The 19,915-nt window shown below is 46.7% G+C and overlaps 1 protein-coding gene across 1 annotated transcript; it reads right to left on the bottom strand.

Moving 5' to 3' along the window:
- Positions 1-6,590: 6,590 nt before the first annotated feature.
- FOXR1 (forkhead box R1) lies at positions 6,591-15,286 on the bottom strand. Its single transcript, XM_022560357.3, has 5 exons — positions 15,157-15,286; positions 8,543-8,617; positions 8,194-8,441; positions 7,726-7,952; positions 6,591-6,873 (listed from the first exon to the last, which is right to left on the bottom strand). Exons 1-5 carry the CDS (start codon positions 15,215-15,217, stop codon positions 6,591-6,593), a joined length of 894 nt encoding a protein of 297 aa, XP_022416065.3. The 5' UTR covers positions 15,218-15,286.
- Between the last annotated feature and the right edge of the window lie 4,629 nt (positions 15,287-19,915).

Genomic DNA, 19,915 nt, shown 5'->3' with positions numbered 1-19,915 from the left:
CTTTCTATTATATAGGGCTCTGAAATATGAACTAGAATGGAATTTCCACAAGGCTGGTGACTTTGTCTGGAACATGGTAAGCTCTCAATCTATTCATAAGCTCTTAGATCAATTCATGATTGAATGAATGAAATGTCACCCCTTTTGTGAAGCCTACCAGAGTGGATCCTGCAGAATTAATTTTTCAATTCCAAGGTCCTTTGCTCATCCTCTTGTCGTTTTGTTTAGTAGTCAGTTGAAAACTCAATAGTTAAAAAGCTCTTCAAGTGCAGGGACTGTGTCTTGATCATACCTGACTCAGTAGAACTAGCAGAAAGGGATCTTCTATGAATATTTGTCAAATTAAGTTAAAATCATCAAAACTCCAGACACCCTGGTGTTAACATGCCCATGGGGTGGGAGTCTGTGCTGGGAAGGAGCCTCAGAAGCATGCAGCTAACAGCCTGCTAATTATGTTGCAGGAAGGGGGACCGCTTCCAGGCCCCAAGAGTGGGCTATTGTCTAACACTCGGAAATGAATTGTCTGAGGAGATACATGTACTGACGAAGCAAAAGACATTATTGGGAAGGGGCCCCCAGGTGGAGAGGAGCAGGGTAAGGGAACCCAGAACTGCTCTGCCACGTGGCTCGCAGTCTCAGGTTTCATGGTAATGGGGTTAGTTTTCAGGGTTGTCTCTGGCCAATCATCTTTCTTGGCCTATATTTGGTCTGATTCAGGGTCCTTCCTGGTGGTGCATGCATCTCTCAGCCAAGATGGATTCCAGTGCAAAGGATTCTGAGAGCTTGGTAGGACAATATTATGGGCTGGCGTCTCCTCCCTCCTTTTGGCCCCTCCCAGATTCTCCTGGTTAGTTTTCAGTGGCAGCACCATGTTCCTCATTGGGAACTCCTGTTGTGAGACAACTCGTGCAAGTGGTTATCATTGTGCCTTGCCAAGGTGGGTGGTATCAGTCAATGGTTCCCTAACAATTAGAGTATCAAACTACAAAACAGGCTAGTGAATAGCTTTATTTATTTAAAAATTCTAAAAAGAAATTTCTTATTAAAAAAGAAAAAAAAAACCTGTACCGAAGCTATAAATAAAAAGGGGGACTTCCTTGGTGGTCCAGTGGCTAAGACTCTGCACTCCCAATGCCTGGGGCCCAGGTTCGATCTCTGGTCAGGGAACTATATCCCACATGCTGCAACTAAGAGTCCGCATGCCGCAACTAAAGATCCTGCGTGCTGCAACTAAGGCCCAGCACAGCCAAATAAATACATATTTTTCAAATAAATAAATAAAAAGGGATTGGCCCGCATATCTTTTTGCCACCCGCCAATCCCCAAAGATGACTATTACTGATACCTGTTTTCTTTAAGACATTTTCTGTGTGTAGACAACATACTTATATATATATATAAACATAGTTTCTGTCACATTTGGAATCATATCGAACATACTGTTCTGCTACTGTTTGTTTTTTTAGCCCTAAAATGTATTATGAATATTTTTCCACACCAGTACTTTGAGTATGGTTTAAATACTGTCTATATCCCCCTGATTCTCAAATGTATTTACGTCTTCAGCTCAGGCTTATCTTCTGAACTCCAGACTTACAACAATTATCAACTTGACGTAACCACCCTGATGTCTCACACATTCTAAACACAAAACTGCTCAAACCTGCTGCTCCTACACAGGCTTCCCCTCCTCATCATTCATCCAATCATTCAAACCAAAAACCTCAGAGTCATTATTTTCTCCTCCTGCATCTAGTCAATACTGTTGACGTGTTGATTCTGCCTCCAAGCTATATCATCAAATCAGGCTGCTTCTCTCCATTTCTACTGCCACCTGGATTCTGCAGTCACCTCCCTACAGGCCTTCCTGCTTCCATGTTTGCCCCCTCCAAGCCACTTTCAATGAGTGGCTAAGCATCATTTAAAAAATAAAAGGGAGTTGGACTTCCCTGGTGGCACAGTGGTTAAGAATCCGCTTGCCGATGCAGGGGACATCACTTCCGGAGAAGAGCTAGCTGTTGTTTTCCAGACCTGGCAAAAAGACCCCGTACTAACTTCTCCTGTGAGAAGTCTTCCCCAGTTCCTCTCACGCTAATTGCCCTCTTCTCTGTGCTTCCAGAGAACAAGGAATCTGCCTGTTAGGGAAGTTACTAGTGACAAGTCCTAGCAAACAGAGCATTCTAACTACCTAATGGGCCCCATGCTAGGCTCTGGGGTTTGGACATGAACAGAACTTATTCCATTGTATTGTCCTCACTGGTTGCCAAGGTCACTGAGGATGAGCGCCTCTGGGACAGGGACTATATCTTTTTTTTTTTTTTCTGTGGTACACGGGCCTCTCACTGTTGTGGCCTCTCCTGTTGCGGAGCACAGGCTCTGGATGCGCAGGCTCAGTGGCCATGGCTCACGGGCCCAGCCCCTCCGCGGCATGTGGGATCTTCCCGGACCGGGGCACGAGCCCGTATCCCCTGCATCGGCGGGCGGACTCTCAACCACTGCACCACCGGGGAAGCCCCAGGGGCTATATCTTATACGTTGCTTGGTTTGGTGGTTTTCTACTTCATCAGCCTTAACACCCTAGGAATGGAGCAAATACTCTGTAAGACCGTCTTTACCACCCTGAAATGAACCATACTGATAAAATAACCTACCTACACATACAATTAAAAAAAAAATCAAGCTGTAATGCTCTAACGGTAATACAACAGAAAAATAAAGGGAGAGAAATGTATAAAAATGTATTCTAGTGGATAAACTTTATATATTCTTTTTTATAAATTTATTTATTTTTGGCTGCGTCGGGTCTTCGTTGCTGCACATGGCTGTGGTTGCATCGAGCGGGGGCTACTCTTCGTTGCGGTGCGCGGGCTTCTCATTGAGGTGGCTTCTCTTGTTGTGGAGCACGGGCTTTAGGCACGCGGGCTTCAGTAGTTGTGGCTCACGGGCTGTAGTGCGCAGGCTCAGTAGTTGTGGCACACAGGCTTAGTTGCTCCATGGCATGTGGGATCTTCCCAGACCAGGGCTCAAATCCATGTCCCCTGCATTGGCAGGTGGATTTTTAACCACTGTGCTGCCAGGGAAGTCTGATAAACTATATTTGAAAATATGAGACAGTTAAAAATTTGTAGATACTTATTGTGAATAGCTTAAAGAGATGTCATTCAAATGATTATTGAAATACTTAAAAAATGGATATAGAGCTATTCTGATTTTTTAATTTATTAATTAATTAGTTTGCGCCAGGTTTTAGCTGTGGCTCGCTGGCTCCTTAGTTGTAGCATGCATGTGGGATCTAGTTCCCTGACCAGGGATCAAACCCGGGCCCCCTGCATTGCGAGTGCAGAGTCTTAACCACTGTGCCACCAGGGCAGTCCTGAAAATACTTTTTTCTGTATATTGGCTACCTTGAAATAGCTAAATATTTGTTTATACATGTAGAATCCCGATGATTACAACAAATACAAACAGACCAATACAGGCATGTGGTATTGGTGAGTTAAATACCAGAGCAACTTTGCTGTCAGTGAAGTGATTTTCTGAAATGGCAAACAACTCTCAGAAAACTTCCAAACTAAAAAAAGTACAGTCTTCCTTCACTTTACATAAGAGTTGCATTCCTGGAAAATTTAGTATATAATAAAACAACACAACAAATACTTTCTGCTTAGGTGTAAAACCGGGTTAGGTTCTTGGCTCAGCTCATTCTCAATGGCCTTTGGTATGAGGCTCAGCTCTTTAAGGTGAGACACTGCCTCCTGCACTGACACTTGACACTCCTGGGCCTGCCAATCCCCCACATCCTTGCGGCAACCACAGGGCCAGTGAGAGCCCCTGGCCTAGCGCTGCTTTGGGTGCATATTCCAGAATGAATGCAAAGCTAGAGCGGGTAGAGAAGAGGTGGCTGTGGTGATGGACAAGTGACCAGAGCGAGACTGCATGTCTGTTACCAAAAACGTGCAAACCAAGCAGATGAACCGGGGCCTTTCTTCAAAGGTAAAGATTTTGGTCAGATAGGGCACAGGCCATGCTTTTCAGGGATACCATGTTTCAGAGACTAGGGAGGAGGCAGTCTGATTTTATAGTGCTCTAGACTGCAAGGGATTAAGGGCTGAATAAGTGGACAGAAATGAAGGCAACTCCTTAAATAGCTATCACACTCAACTACCTGAGAAGAATAACAGTACCTACTCCTTAGGGCCTCTGTATGGATTAAACCTGCAAATGCGCTTAGAACGATGTCTGGTCCAATTGTAAGCACTCAATGTTAATATGCCAGACACAGGACTACACACTTTCCATTGTCCTATTTAGTTCCCAAATCAAATCTGTGTGTACTTTTATTATCCCCAATTTGCATGCAAAAGAAACAAGTTTAGAAATGTTAAGAAAACTGTGCTAAAGAAGATACAGTGAGAGATGACATGTCATCTGCTGAGTGGGAGCAGAGCGGAGAGTCAGAGATGGAGCAAGGTCCCGGCTCCCACTGAGAGTTGCCAAGTGCTGAAAGTAAATCCAGGCCATTACTAGTCCACCAGCATCCTGGAGGAAGGAGGCGGGTCCTAACTAGACATCACAAGAAGCAAAAAAACAGCTACCATTTATTTATGATGCAGCATTTGTTTTTGGCTTTTTTTTTTTGCGGTACGCGGGCCTCTCACTGTCGTGGCCTCTCCCGTCGCGGAGCACAGGCTCCGGACGCGCAGGCTCAGCGGCCATGGCTCACGGGCCCAGCCGCTCCGCGGCATGTGGGATCTTCCCGGACCGGGGCACGAACCCGTGTCCCCTGCACCGGCAGGCGGACTCTCAACCACTGCGCCACCAGGGAAGCCCGCTACCATTTATTTAGAACTGGGAGCCAGGTTTGGTATGAAGCACTCTACTCCATCCCCCCCCCCCCCATCTCCATGCTGGTACAGTACTAAGAAAGAGCCATCAGGGACTTCCCTGGCAGTCCAGTGGTTAAGACTCCACGGTTCCACTGCAGGGGGCGCGGGTTCAATCCCTGGTAGGGGAACTAAGATCCCACATGCCATGCTGTGTGTCCAAAAAAAATATAAATAAATAAAAATTAAAAAAAGAAAGAGCCATCATTAATCATTTTCCTGATCAAGACACTCAAGCTTAAAGAGAAAGTGGCTGCCTGAGGCAGGTTCTTCTAGAATGAGGATGCAGGAGCAGCAAGCAGCTACATCAGAGCTGAGAGCCAGTGCCCTTCTTGAGACTCACACACCACCCACGGCTACCTCTGGGGAGTAGCGATGCCCCACTGGGACAGTGTCTGAGGCTGGAGCCATGTTTCTGTACAGGCCTGTCGCGGGGTGAGGGAAGAGCAGGAGAGGGAATGAGAAGGGTCATCTCAGCCCTGTGGGAAACCCAGCAGGAACTTCAAGCACTGTGGGAATGGCCGTGGCATCCCGACACAGCTCTGAATCTCGTTCCTTCCTTACCTGTCCCCCTGGCTTCTCCCTATCCCTCAGGTTTGAGGCTGGCAGCTGGCCTTGCCCTGGACACGGTCTCCTGCAACCAGGGAAGCCACAGCAGCCTAGCTGTGATCTGCAGCCTCTAAGGACAAGTGCTCTGGTTTCTACTGAAACTGGAAGGATGGAAGGGCCATGCCTCTCAGCTCTGAGTTCCCACCCCTCACCCCCAATGCTTAAATGAGGGAAATGAGACTTAAGCCTGGCTACTCCTTTTCTCAAGAAATTCTTTCCTTTCACCTTTCTCACTGCTCCTTCATGGCCTCCTCCAAGCGTTTTTCCTTCAACTGTTCCATAGATGATGTGTTTCCCTAGGCCTCTCCTCTTTGTCCCCAGCTGATTTCATCCCCTCGTTTGAGTGGGTAGTGATTTGGGGGGGGCCTTTTGCGGGCCTGGCTGCTTTATGCTAGCATCTCCCAAGAAAAATGGGACCTAAAGAGGGTTGAGTGTTTTGTTCCTTTGAAGAAAGAAGAGCATGGGCTCCCTTTGCTGTGCACCAGGCAACTGCCCCACCCATCAGCTCTGAGGGCATCCCATTTCCAACCTCAGAGCCCGCCTCCGCCCCCACTCCTGCCCCACCCTCGGACCACAGACACACCAGGATGCTGCAGATAACTTTAATAAGGCATGGGCTGACGGATGGTTTGTGGAACTAAAGGTCGAAGAGGGAGGGCATCACATCTGTAAGGAAAGAAGTCAAAGGGATCTATCTGCCGTTTGCAGACGCTGTTCCCTAAGCCTGGAAAGCTCTCTCACGGCAAATGATCTACTTTTACTCTCTCAAGGCCCAAATGCCACCTGGTCTCCAGGAGAAGAAAAAGCCCCCTTTGCAGAGAACCTTTTATACCATGCTTCTCACATTGTGTGGTTACCATTTCCCCAGGCTGCGGGGCTGTGAGTAGGGCCAGCTGCACCTTAGCTGTTTCTCCATCAACTCCCAGCACCTCAGGTTCCGTGCTTGTGCGTGGGGGGACCCGAGGCAGGCACCACCCCAGGGTCTCAGAACACTGCTGTCCTCTCCCCTTCCTACAGAAGGTGCCGCCCCTCCCCGCGACCCCCCCCCCCATGTGACCCTGGCTCCTTCCCTGCACGCTCGGCCTTGGGTCAGGATCTTCAGGGCCCCTCCCCTCGGCCCCACGTGTGACGAGGCCTCACACCTGGCTGACTCATACACTGTTGGATAGTTTCCAGCTTAGTGGAGGCCAAGGCGCGGGCCTCCTCTGCAAAGCGGCGGTGTCCCTCATCGGTCAACTTCCAGAGGCAGGATCGGGGCCGTGTGCTGGCGCCACCCTGCATGCTGACCGGCACTTTCTCAAAGCTGTCTCGGAAACAGAGATTGTGACGCACGGTATTCTTCCAGCCTTCAGGAGCCGTCCGGAAAAAGGGGAAATGTTGTCTGCAGACAGGGAGGAATGGTAAGGAGAGGTGTGGTCTCTCTGGGAGATGCCTTACCCTGGAGAATGTTCTCCCCGGGGGCCAGGAGCCTCAGCCCTTCTCTCACGTCGGAGAAGGGCAAGCTGGCCCACGACGCACTCTGCCGACTAAGCATGTGTCAGACCTCCACCTGGCGCAGTGCTTGTGCAGAGCCTCACCTTACAGACCCAGTTCACTGCCCCCACTCCCTGGCTCGCTTTCCTCCCTCCCTCCGAGGGCTCAGGAGTTTGACTTGCAACAGGAACAGAGCAGAAATCAGGCCAACAAGCTCCTGTCAGAGGAATCCTGGTCAAGGAGGACGCCTCTTGAGGATTAATACTCTGCGACTCTTCTGATAATAGAGGGAAAAGGTCCGAGAAACTCGTCATACTCATGGGTACCCGACTCTCAAAGCTCAACGTAAATCCCTTCCCAGCCCGGCTTCCCTGGGTCCTTGGGGAACAGGCTGTGCCAGGCAGTTCAGTCCAAAGGGAAGGCATGTGAGAAACTGTTGGGGAAACCAGATTTTATACTGGGTGTTCTTGAGAGGGAAGATGGGAGAATTTATGACCCGGGTGATTTTATATGTTAAGGAACTAAGGTATAAAAAGGTTGGAGTTTCTTAGATGTGAAAGGAGGTGGGGTGGATATCTTCCTGTCTATGTGAGGTGTGGACACACAGTCGGGGGCAACCCAGAACCAGTGCCTGGGAAAGGAGAAGCATCCTCTCAGACCCAGATGGGGGAACTGAAGCAGCAGCCCAGGGCCTGGAAGGTATCAGAGCAGGGCCCTGCCCCCTCCCCTTCGCCCTCCTCACAGGGCCCCCGGCACATACCGAGTGAAACTGTAGATCTGTTGCACGTTGAGGCCACAGGGGGAACTGTTTCTTAATGCCAGTGCAATTAGGTGGAAGTAATTGAGAGGGGGCCGGGACCACAGCCCTCCCTCCTGGCTGTTGGCTTGCCGAAGCCTCCGACTCTGGAGGGGGGCCCTTTTGTGAGGGGACGGGAGAGCCACAGAGGAGCTGTCATCCTGGTCCTCAGCCTCCTTCTCTTCTGTGAGCTAGAGGAGTACAGAGTAGGAACTGGTCCTGACTCCACAGCCTCTACTCCAGGGGTGCAGTGGCAGGAAGGGGTAGTGGTCTAGGGCCACCATCTGGGCTTCTCCCCAACCCAGGGGCACAGCTAATTTCGGAACCCATTAACCCTTCATTAACCCTAAGAAAACAGAAGTCTCTGCTGCATCATCCCTGTGCCCACCCTGCCTACATCCCAAGTCCATCCCACAGCCCAGAAATCCCTACCTCCCAGTTGCTGGGGGAAGAGGCAAACCGCTTCCGAGGGGGATACTGGTCTCCAGAAAGTGATGGCGACTCCACCACTGTGGCCTGTGGGCATTTGGCAAAGTCCTTTTCTTTTGGGGGTGGCTGAGGGGAAGGGACTATGCTTGTCAGATTCTTCCCCTTACTGGGTTCTCGGACCTCCAGCTTTCCAGGGGGGAACACGATGTTGGGGTCTACCCACATCCACAGGTTGGGCTCGAAATCTGGACCTGTGCAGAGAAAAAGGAGATTGAGGGCCATAGGTCATGGGCTTTGGGTGTCCCGCCCAGGCCACAGGGCCCTGTCAGAGAACTCACTCCCATCTACTCACCATCTTTATCAGGGTTGGGTTTTTTTTCCAGAGGTAGTTCTGGTGGCTCAACTATTCGGAGTTTATATCTGGCAACTAGCAAAAAGAAAAGAAGAGAGTCAAAACAACCTAGGATTTTCATTTCGGCCCCTTGAAGCTTCCCTGGGAGGTGGCTATGGGCCCTGCCTGCGAAGTTATGATGCCATATTCTACTGGTTTCCCCTTACCTCTCTGACCTTTTCATTCTCCTCTGCATTCTTCTCTTCTCACCCCACATTACGGCCCCTAAACCATCTCATTAATGCCTGTTACTTTAGTCAGTCACCATCTATAAACTCAAGGCTTACAAATCTTTATCTCTAGCCCAGACTTCTCTGCTAGCTCTTAACTAGAACTGCCCATGGGATAACCCACAGGCATTTTGAACAACATTTCAAAAACTCAACTCCGTTTTCCTGCTCTTGCTCCTGCATTCCTTGTTTCAGCATATGGCCCCATCTAACCAGCTGTCCAGGCTAGATACTTGGAAATCATTCTTTTTTTTTTTTTTTTGGGGTACGCGGGCCTCTCACCGTTGTGGCCTCTCCCGTTGCGGAGCACAGGCTCCGGACGCGCAGGCGCAGCGGCCATGGATCACGGGCCCAGCCGCTCCGCGCATGTGGGATCTTCCCGGACCGGGGCATGAACCCGCGTCCCCTGCATCGGCAGGCGGACTCTCAACCACTGCGCCACCAGAGAAGCTTTTCTCCATTTTTTAATTGAAGTATAGTTGATTTACAATGTGTTCGTTTCAGGTGTACAGCAAAGTGATTCAGTTTTATACACACACACACACACACACAAGCATATATATACACAGATTCTTTTTCAGATTCTTTTCCATTGTAGGTTATTACAAGATATTGAACATAGTTCCCTGTGCTCTACAGTACGTCCTTGTTGGTTATCTATTTTATGTACAGTAGTGTGTATCTGTTAATCCCAAACTCCTAATTTATCCCCCCCACGCCCCCCCCACACTTCCCCTTTGGTCACCATAAGTTTGTTTTCTGTGTCTGTGAGTGGAAATCATTCTTGACTCCTCTTTCCCGTACAGCCACACCCAATCAATCACCAAGTTCTACCATCCTAGTCCAAGCCTATAACCTAAAAGGTCTGCTTATCTTCTTTTCTTTAACTTACCGTATTGCAGTTTGAGTGATCTTCCCAAAATGTTAATCCAATCATGCCACCCTTCAGTGTAAAATCTTTTGATGGCTTTCCATTGCCTTTGGGCCAAATCTAAATTCCTGAGATAGTCTACAAGGCCCTGGCTCCTCATTAGTGTTGAGTCATTCCTCCCAGGCTCTCCACCCGTCTCCAACAGACCACATCTAGATCCTCTGCCTTCCCATAAGCTGTTCCCTTTGCTGGAAACACTCTTCCCTCTTCCTGCTTGCCTAGTTAATTGCTACTCAGCCATCAGGTCTCTGTTTAAACGTCTCTCTGAAGCAGGCCTTCTCTGACTACCTGTCCAAACACTCCCGTAGCACACATTTTATTGTAACTACCTGCTTAGTGTCTATCTCCAGGTCTGTCTCCTTCACTGTCTGGCGCATGGGAGGAGCTCAACTTAACTGGATGAATGAATACATGGTGGGCTTAGAGTAAATCAGGTATATATTAGAGCTAGCTGCTCGACATGAAGCTGGCTTCTGGTCCAGTTAGGGGGAACTATCATTGTCCCCATGAGTGTCATCATATTACAGATGAATCTAGGTTTTTGTCTGGAAAATGATGATATACTTATTAGAGAGCTCAGTAATTAGAAAGGATGCGCATTACATCGTTAATGTTCAACACAGTATTCTAAAAAGGAAAAAGTAGTAGATATAAGAAAGAAAAAGGCAAAACTATATTTATTTATAGAAAAAAACATAGATTAACAGAAAACCATACAAAATCGATATATAAATTATTAGAACCAATAAGAGTCCAGCAAGTTTGCTGGATATAAGACCAACATACTAATCACCACTGTTCCTCTATACCAGCATTAAGAAACTGGAAAATAATTTTTTTTTTCAAAAAGGTGCTGTTCACATTAGCAACCAAAGTTATAATGTATCTAGGGGTTAACTCATCAAAGAATGGACCTTTATGTGAAAAAGATGTACCTACTACTTAAGGACCTAAAAAACTTCAATAAACAAAGACATATAATACATATTATAAAGATGCCAATTATCCTCAAATTAACCTGTACATTTAATGCAGATATTATAACATAAAGATTGAAAGGTGAGCTTCCCTGGTGGCGCGGTGGTTGAGAGTCTGCCTGCCGATGCAGGGGACATGGGTTCGTGCCCTGGTCCGGGAAGATCCCACATGCCACGGAGCAGCTGGGCCCGTGAGCCATGGCCGCTGAGCCTGCGCGTCCGGAGCCTGTGCTCCGCAACGGGAGAGGCCACAACAGTGAGGGGCCCGCGTACCACACACAAAAAAAAGATTGAAAGGTTCTGCACAGTAAAACTCACAAGGGAAAAAAAAAATCAATAGACAATAAACCAGAAAAAAAATCATTTCCAGAACTCTCAATTCTCTGATAGACAGCTCCTACAAATCAAAAAATAAAAGGCTAAGACAAATCTATACATGGGTAAGATACGAATCAGTATTCAGAAGGAGGGGCTACCTGAAGATGCTGAGCCTTACTAGTAATAGGAACACAATAAAAGAATGATATAATACTTTACATCAAACTGACAAGAATTATAAAAAGAGGTAATACCAAGTGTTGGCAAAGATGCAGTGAAATAGGATCCTTTATTACATCTGAATAGCAACTGGTGCTGGTGAAGAATAATCAGGCAGCACTACAATTTACTGTCTAATCCTGGGTGTGTCTATTCAAGTTAATAGAAGAATTTATATACTAATTTTCATTGCTACCATCATCTACCAAATTCTCGGCCACTCCCCCTCATTTAGAGGAATTTAGTTCCTGGCTCACTGTCACTAGTGCTACTCCTGCCTTAAATCTTGGCTATTTCGATAGATACATAGATGATTATCCTAATAACCTGGGCTCTAGTTTCTTGAACTCTTCTCCTCCCAGAATTCTGCCTTCCATCCTAATGTAGACAGTCCACACTGTCATAACCTAAACCAATAACTGCAACCTCTCCATAACCTCATTTTTGCACCATGTAAAAATGCACCACCTCCTCTTTCCAGCCATCTCTTTTGATACCAACTGATAACCCCAATCCATTGATCTATGGCTTTGGAGCACTTGTTTGGTTGGATTTAATCAGGGTGTGGTTTGGCCAAGCAAGTGTTCCAAAGCCATAGAGAGCCAAAGGAGTCAACGGTGTATGCAAGAGAGTGAGCCTGTTTGGGGGATTCCAGGTTAGTTACAGAGAGGACATCCCCTCTAACTCTGCTCTTTGAGAGCAGGGAAAGGGTGATGGGATCAACAGATGGGTGATCTCAGTGGGATCAAAGGATAGTGCCTCTGTCCATCTCCCTCCCCTGCTCTCTCTGACACAGGTGGCCCCATGCCTCCTCAAGGACAGTGTTTGAAATTTATTTTGGCCTCGGGAGGCTTGTGGGATCTTAGTTTCCTAACCAGGGAGCAGTGAAAGCGCCAAGTCCTAATCATTGGACGGCCAGGGAATTCCTGTCTCCTCTCTTTTCTGTTATAAATTTCTGTCTCTGGACCATTATCATCATTCAAATATGCTGTTAATTCTCTCATCTTGTTAAAAACAAGAACTTCTTTTGTCCCCACTTTCTGTGCCAGGCCACTACTCCATATTTTTGCTTTCCTTTGAGGAAGAACTCCTCGAAAGAATTGCCTATACTTTGTCTCCACTTCCTCTCCCTTCCACGCTTAAACCCTTGCCAATCAGTCTTTCTTCTCCACCACTCCACCAAAACCACTATGATCAAGGCTGCACTCCACCAAAACCATATAATCAAGGCTCTGCTTTGCTAAATCCAATAGTCAGCCCACCTCTGACCTGATCTCTCACAGCAGTGTTCCTGTCCTGTGACCACTCCTTCTTTGAAACACTTTCTTCACTTGGTTTCCAGGAAACCACAATACCAGTTTTGATTCTTAATGGTCATTTCCTCAGTTTTTTTTGGTTTATCTCCTCTCCAATCTCTTTAGAATGGAATGCCCCCCAGGGCTCATCCCTGGTTCTTCTCTATTCTCACCCCTTAAATGCCAGGCGTGTACCAAAGACTCTCAAAATTTATATCTGCATACCTCTCTCCAGAATTGCAGACTTATATATCCACCAGCTTACTCAACATTTCTACTTGGATATCTAAAAAATATCTCAAACTCAGCATGTTCAGAACAGAACTCCTGATTTTCCTCTCTAAATATCCTATCAGGAGCTTACCCCATCTCACTACAAGAAAACTCCATCCTTGCACTTGACCAGCCAAAAACTCTGGAGGAGTCATCCTCTAATCTCTCTTTTTTACACCACACATCCAATCCATCAAGCGAATCCACCTGGTTCTACCTTCTCACCACATCCTCTGCCACCACCCTGGTGGTGCAGTCTGCCGTCAGCTCTTGTCTGGATTACTACAGTAGCCTCCTAACTAGTCTCCTGGCTTCCCAGTCGCTCTACATTTACAGTGTGCCCTCAACCCAGCAGCCACAGTGATCTTTTCAGACTATAGATCATTCAGGATCAGCTACATAATTTGCAGGGCCCAGTGCAAAAGGAAAATGTGGGCCTCCTTGTTCAAAAATTATTAAAAATCTTAAGACAGTGATAGCAGGACATTAAACCAAGTATAGGCACGCTATGCGATAGCACAGGTCACTCACTAAGCTGGCGATCATGTCACTCCTCTGTTCCAAACCTTTCAACCATGCTGCATCTCACTTGGAATCAACCCTAACGCCCTCAGAGGGGAAGACGGCTCTTCCTGATCTCCGCTCCACGACCCACACCCTCTGAACTCTCCTCTTCATTTACTTTGATCCAGCCTCACTGGCCTCTTTACCGGTTCCTCCAGACATATTCCTGAGGGTTTCTACACTGGCTATTTTTTCAGCCTGGGAAACTTTTCCTCTAAGTATCCTCCGGCTCACTATCTCATCTCCTTCAACTCTGCTCTTCTCGTATGTTCCCAATGAAGACCAACCCTCATATACAATGTTCCCAATGAAGACCAACCCTATTGAAAACTGTAGCTGCCACCACCTCCCAGCCCCCATTCCTGAGCCCTCTTACCATGTCCTTTTTCCCCCATCTCAGTTATCACCTTATAACATACCATTTATTTATTTGTTTGTTTGTTTATTTATTTTGATGTGGATTGCCTGTGTGGCCCCAGTAGAATGTCAGCTCCATGAAGACTTGTCTGTTTTGTTCATGATGTATCACATGAGTGTCCAGAACAGTGCCTGGCAAATTGGAGGTGCTCAATAAATATTTCTTGAATCAGTGAAGATAAAGAATGTTTGTCAGCATTACTTATGGTTGCAAAGAGTTCCAATGGAGTTTTGTCTCCATCAGTAAGGAGAATTAAAATGCAAAAAGTAATGTATGCAGGTGATAGATTACCACACAGCAATCAGAAATGATGAATCAGGGCTTCCCTGGTGGCGCAGTGGTTGGGAGTCCGCCTGCCGATGCAGGGGACACGGGTTCGTGCCCCGGTCCGGGAAGACCCCACGTGCCGCGGCGCGGCTGGGCCCGTGAGCCATGGCCGCTGAGCCTGCGCGACCGGAGCGTGTGCTCCGCAGCGGGAGAGGCCACAACAGTGAGAGGCCCGCGTACCGCAAAAAAAAAAAAAAAAAAAAAATTATGAACCAGATTTGCATTTAGCAACTGAAATAACTCTCAAAAACAATTTGAATGAGGAAAAAAAAAAAAGCAATGAGTTTATGTAAATTAAGGTCACCTATAAAAGCAAAATAATGCTAAACAGTTTTCAAAGATACACCTATCTAAAGACATTAAATGGATTAGGGTTGATACATGGGAGTGTGGGAGGTGACAAAAGTGGGTGGGGATTGAATGAGTTAATCCAAGTACTTTGCCCAAACAGATGGCAATCATGTACCATGAATGTAGGAGGTGATTACCTCAAATCTCAACACTTGAGGACCAAACAAAAAAAGTTTTTAAAAGACAACGGTCAACTATCCATTCAGCAAATATTGAGCACCTCTAGGTGTCAGACAGTGTATTAAGAGGTGGTATACAGCCACGAACAAAACCGATTTTAAAAAGATTTTAAGAGAAAGATGAACGAAAACGTAGTGTGCCCCGATGGCGTAGGCGCCACGGAGAAAAGGCCGAGAAGAGGCCTAGAAAGTTCTGGGATTTAGCCGGGGCGGGTGGGGTAGGATTGAAAGGCCGTGTTCAGGCAGGACCCCTGCCCTCCCTGGGCTTTCCATCGAGGCGGGGACTCCATTGCCCGGAAAAAGTGGGGGCGGGGTGGGAGCTCCAGAGCTCAACAAAGGGGGCGCGGGGCCCCGAACGCGACAAAGTCACGGGGCTCGCGGGGGCGAGTGGCGAGCAAGTCAAAGGCCGGGGAGCTTCCGGCCCGGCGCGCCCACAAGCCTCCGACCCTCCGCGGCGCGCCCATCCCCCACGACCCCCCTCTCGGACACTCACGGTTTTGTTCCGCTAAGGGCAGGTGCGTAGTGGTGAAGGCCAGAAAGCACTCGTTCCCCATGTCCCAGTCCAGCAATCCCGGGACCTGGCCATGGAGGCTGGCCCAGAAGTCTAGGTGCTGGAGCTTCAGGTCCACGATTAGCTAGAGGAGGGAGAGCCGGCACAGGGTGGGAGAGTCTGGAGAGACTGAGGCTGAGGCCTGGGAGGCACTTCCTCAAATACCCGCGCTCTGATTGACTTGGGTCGGAGCCCGCTCAGGTGTGCCCAGTCCAGCTGACACCCTTGCTCTCGAGCCTCCACGGAGTGCTTCTTGCCACGTCTTTCTGCAAGCACCCCCCACCCCGCCGCTTTCATTTGGGAACCTTGGGGGTCCAGAAGGGAGGTACCCCAGGCCCTCTTTCCCCTCTACATTTGCACCAAGCTCTTTTATTTAGTAAATCGGTCTACCATTGAAGAATGATCCCGTGGTGGTATTAATAGCTACTTTCTAGAAGTGTGGAAGATTTCATGGTTTATCCAGGGTTACATCTGTAAGTACATGGTGGAGATAGGATTAAATGGTGATTTTTAAATTATTTTATTTTTTTGAATGGTGATATTTAAATCTTGTTTTTCATAATTTCAAATTTACAGAAAAGTCCCAAGAATACTATAAAAAAATCCAGTATACCTAAATCCTGTAACTCACCAATTACTAACATTTCATCACATTTTTGCTTTTGTCTCCATGTATGTAAGACATACATTATTTTTTCTGAACTGTTTGAGAGTAATTTGCAGACGTCATGTCCCTTTACCCACAAATACTTCAGTGTGTATTTCCTAAAAACATGGATATTGGTTTACATAACCAGAAAATCAGAAACAAGAAAATCATCAGAATTTAACAATGATTCAATACTATGTTTAATATACACATTCTATTCAGATTTCACCAATTGTCCCAAAAGTGTCCTTTATTTAATTTGTTTTCTGGTCTAGAATCCAATTCAGGATCATGCAGGGCATTTAATATATATGTCTCTTTAGTCTCTAATCTGGAGCAGTTTCTCAGACTTTTATTTATTTCTTTATTTTTAATTTTTTTTTGAATTTTATTTATTTAGTTTTTATACAGCAGGTTCTTATTAGTTATCTATTTTATACATATTAGAGTATACATGTCAATTCCAATCTCCCAATTCATCCCACCACCCTCCCACCAGACTTTTAAATCTTTCATAACATTTACATTTTTGAAGAGTACAGGCCATTTATTTTGTAGAATGTCCCTAATTTCCTCATAATTAGATTATGTGTTTTTGGCAACAATACCAGAGAAGTGATGTTGTTTCCTTCTTAGTACATCACATCAAGAGGCCCATGATGTCAGTTTGACTCATTATTTGTGGTATCCATCATGTTTCTCAACTGTGAAGTTACCTTTTTTTTTCTTTTGTAATTAGTAAGCAATTTGTGGGGAGATACTTTAAAGTGATCTAAAATCCTGTTTCTCATCAAGTTTGGACCCACAGATTCTAGTGTCTATTTACGATTCTTGCCTAAATCAATCATTACTATCATGGACTTGAAATGATGATTTTTATTTTTATTTTTTGACTGTGGGATCTTAGTTCCCCAACCAGGGATTGAACCCGGGGCCACCATAACGAAAGCACTGAGTCCTAACCACTGGACCGCCAGGGAATTCCCTGATTTTTCTAAATCAATCATTCCATCTCCATTTATTTAGTTGGCATTCTATTGTAAAGAAGAGCTTTTCCTTATCTCATTTTGTTTGTTTGTTATCAGTATGGACTCAAAGGATTGATTCTTTTTTTTTTTTTTCAAAGGATTGATTCTTATTTTACAGAGTGGATCATAATTCAGTACTGTAATTATTTGTTTTAATTCTTAAATTGTTCAGATTTGGCCAGAGGGTGAGGCAGCCCCCTCTGGTTCCTTTGTGCATACTGGGTTTTCCCATCAGAGCTCATCCACCCTATACTGTGTTGCCTGTTGCTTGTCTACTAGACCAGATTTTTTAAAAAATAAGTTATTTATTTATCTTTGGCTTCGTTGGGTCTTTGTTTCTGCACATGGGCTTTCTCTAGTTGTGGAGAGCGGGGGCTACTCTTCGTTGTGGTGCGCGGGCTTCTCATTGCAGTGACTTCTCTTGTTGCGGAGCACAGGCTCTACGCGTGTGGGCTTCAGTAGTTGCAGCACATGGGCTTAGTTGCTCTGTGGCATGTGGGATCTTCCTGGACCAAGGCTCGAACCTGTGTCCCCTGCACTGGCAGGTGGATTCTTACCCACCAAGCCACCAGGAAAGTCCCAACCAGAAATTTTGAGAGTAGTACCTGGTGCATAGGAGACCCTCAATAAATATTGTTTTAACTATGGTGAAAACAACAGCTTTCTTTTAAAAAACTTAGTGGGACTCTACCTTTAATATCAATAATAACAATAACTTTTATGACAATTTACCTAATTATAAAAATAATACATGTTTGATACATAAAACTTGGAAGTATAGAAAGCACAAAGAAAAAACAATAAAATAAAAATCATTCTTGTTATCAACCAGAGATAATTAATTACATTCTGATGTATATTATTCCAATCTTTTTCCTTATGAGTGTTTCATTTTTGTCTTATAAAAAATGTTGTTGTAATGCATCCACCCTTTTGTAGCCCTTTTTATTTATTTTTTATTTTTATTTAGTTTTCCTTTTATTTATTTTTTAGGCTATACTGTGTGGCATGCGGTATCTTAATTCCCCAACCAGGGATCGAACCTATGCCGCCTGCGTTGGGAGCACAGAGTCTTAACCACTGGAGTGCCAGGGAAGTAAGTCCCCTATAGCGCTTTTTTGGTTGTTGTTGAATTTTATTTTATTTATCTATTTTTTGTATGGCAGGTTCTTATTAGTTATCTGTTTTATACTTATTAGTGTATATATGTCAATCCCAATCTCCCAGTTCATCACACCCCCACCCCCACCCCCATAGCCCTTTTAAAATTTGTGTATCGGGCTTCCTTGGTGGCGCAGTGGTTGAGAGTCCGCCTGCCGATGCAGGGGACGCGGGTTCGTGCCCCGGCCCGGGAAGATCCCACATGCCGCGGAGTGGCTGGGCCTGTGAGCCATGGCCGTTGAGCCTGCGCGTCCGGAGCCTGTGCTCCGCAACGGGAGAGGCCACAGCAGTGAGAGGCCCGCGTACCGCAAAAAAAAAAAAAAAAAAAGCTAAGTTAGTGTTCGTGGAATTAATAGATATTGTTGTTCTTCTCTTCCATTGCCTCCCTCTCCCGGGCTCCTGGATTACTCTAGAAAGGGATCATTAGACCATTGTTCCAGCATCTTCTAACTCTGTGTCATTTTTTATTGTTTTTGCAGAATTTTTGGCACTTTCCTAGCCCCCGCCTTCTCTTCAGGGGCTTGTTAATTCATTCCTTCATTGTGGATACTCAGTGGATCCACTGAGTATCCACTGTGCCCCAGGCACCGCAAAGGTACTATAGGCCCTTGGAAGCAAAGCGACAACTCCCAGGGAACATAAAGTCTGGTGGGGAGACAATTGAATAATCACATAAACATAATAATAAACATAGTAATGCTATGAAAGATGGGATAGGAGAACCCAACCTAATGGGGGGTGGAGGTCAGAGAAGGCTTCCCTGGGGAAGCTGGCTTAACTATGCAAATAGAATGGAGTGGGCGTGGGGGCAGTCTTCAGAGCAGCCTGGGCTTAAGGAATAGTCTGTGCAAAGGCACTGAGGCAAGAGGAAACACAGGACATTAGAAGGCACACGGTGAGAGCCAGAGGGGCAGTTAGGGGAGAGACCCAGGGCTCTCTTTGAAGGTCACCTCAAAGATTTTGGTCTTTACCCTAAGAGCAAGGGAAAGATCCTTAGAAGGAATATATATTGGCGAGGACACAAGTGAATGAGGATGAGCCCTCCCCGTCTTTTCCCTCCGTTACCCCGCAGTACCACTCTTGCCCCCTCCGGCAGGGTTCTTCCACCTCTGCTCTCTCCTCCTAGAGACTCTTTCGCCTATTTTCCACTCCCCTTGCCCCCAGTACCCTGTCCTTGGGTCTCACCCTAGTGGCCCTCTGTCTTTTCCTGGTCAGAGCCTCTCTTTCCCCCAGAGCTTCCCCTTGCCCTGCTGGTCCCCACAAAGGCCCTCAGGGCCCCACGTGATGCACCAGCCTCGGCCTCACCCCCACCCCAGGCCCCTGCTTGGGTGGCCTGCTCTGGAAGGTGCAAAACCCACAGCCCAGGTGTGAGTCTGAGAACCCTGACTCTTGGATTCTTTTTTATTTTTAATTAATTAATTTATTTATGGCTGTGTTGGGTCTTCGTTGCTGCTCACGGGCTTTCTCTAGTTGTGTCGAGCGGGGGTTACTCTTCATTGTGGTGCGTGGGCTTCTCATTGCAGTGGCTTCTCTCGTTGTGGAGCACGGGCTCTAGGCACACAGGCATCAGTAGTTGTGGCTCGCGGGCTCAGTAGTTGTGGCCCGCGGGCCCAGTAGTTGTGGCTCACAGGCTTAGTGGCTCCGCGGCATGTGGGATCCTCCCGGACCAGGGCTCAAACCCGTGTCCCCTGCATTGTCAGGAAGATTCTTAACCACTGCACCACCAGGGAAGTCCCTGACTCTTGGATTCTTATCCCATCCACCCCTTCCTGCCTCCTGGGAAAAGCAGCTTTGGGGTTCCAGGGCAGAGAGAGGACTGGGAGCAGCTGCAGCCTGGACACAGATTCTGTAGGTTCACCCCAAA

This window comes from Delphinapterus leucas, chromosome 7 (genome assembly GCF_059928025.1).
Source record: "Delphinapterus leucas isolate spDelLeu-1000000601 "Yukka" chromosome 7, BTC_Dleu_Yukka2, whole genome shotgun sequence".
Lineage (NCBI taxonomy): Eukaryota > Metazoa > Chordata > Mammalia > Artiodactyla > Monodontidae > Delphinapterus > Delphinapterus leucas.
Note: the sequence above shows the minus strand (reverse complement) of the source record. Positions and strands in the feature narration are given on the sequence as shown.

Bases quoted from the DNA above. Each gene is read 5' to 3' on its own strand.
- FOXR1 (XM_022560357.3), bottom strand. From the start codon at position 15,217: ATGGGGAACGAGTGCTTTCTGGCCTTCACCACTACGCACCTGCCCTTA. The intron at 8,618-15,156 runs GTGAGTGTCCGA...TCTTTTTGCTAG, and splicing joins GCCCTTAGCGGAACAAAACC to TTGCCAGATATAAACTCCGA. The intron at 6,874-7,725 runs GTATGTGCCGGG...CCCTGTCTGCAG, and splicing joins CAGATCTACAGTTTCACTCG to ACAACATTTCCCCTTTTTCC.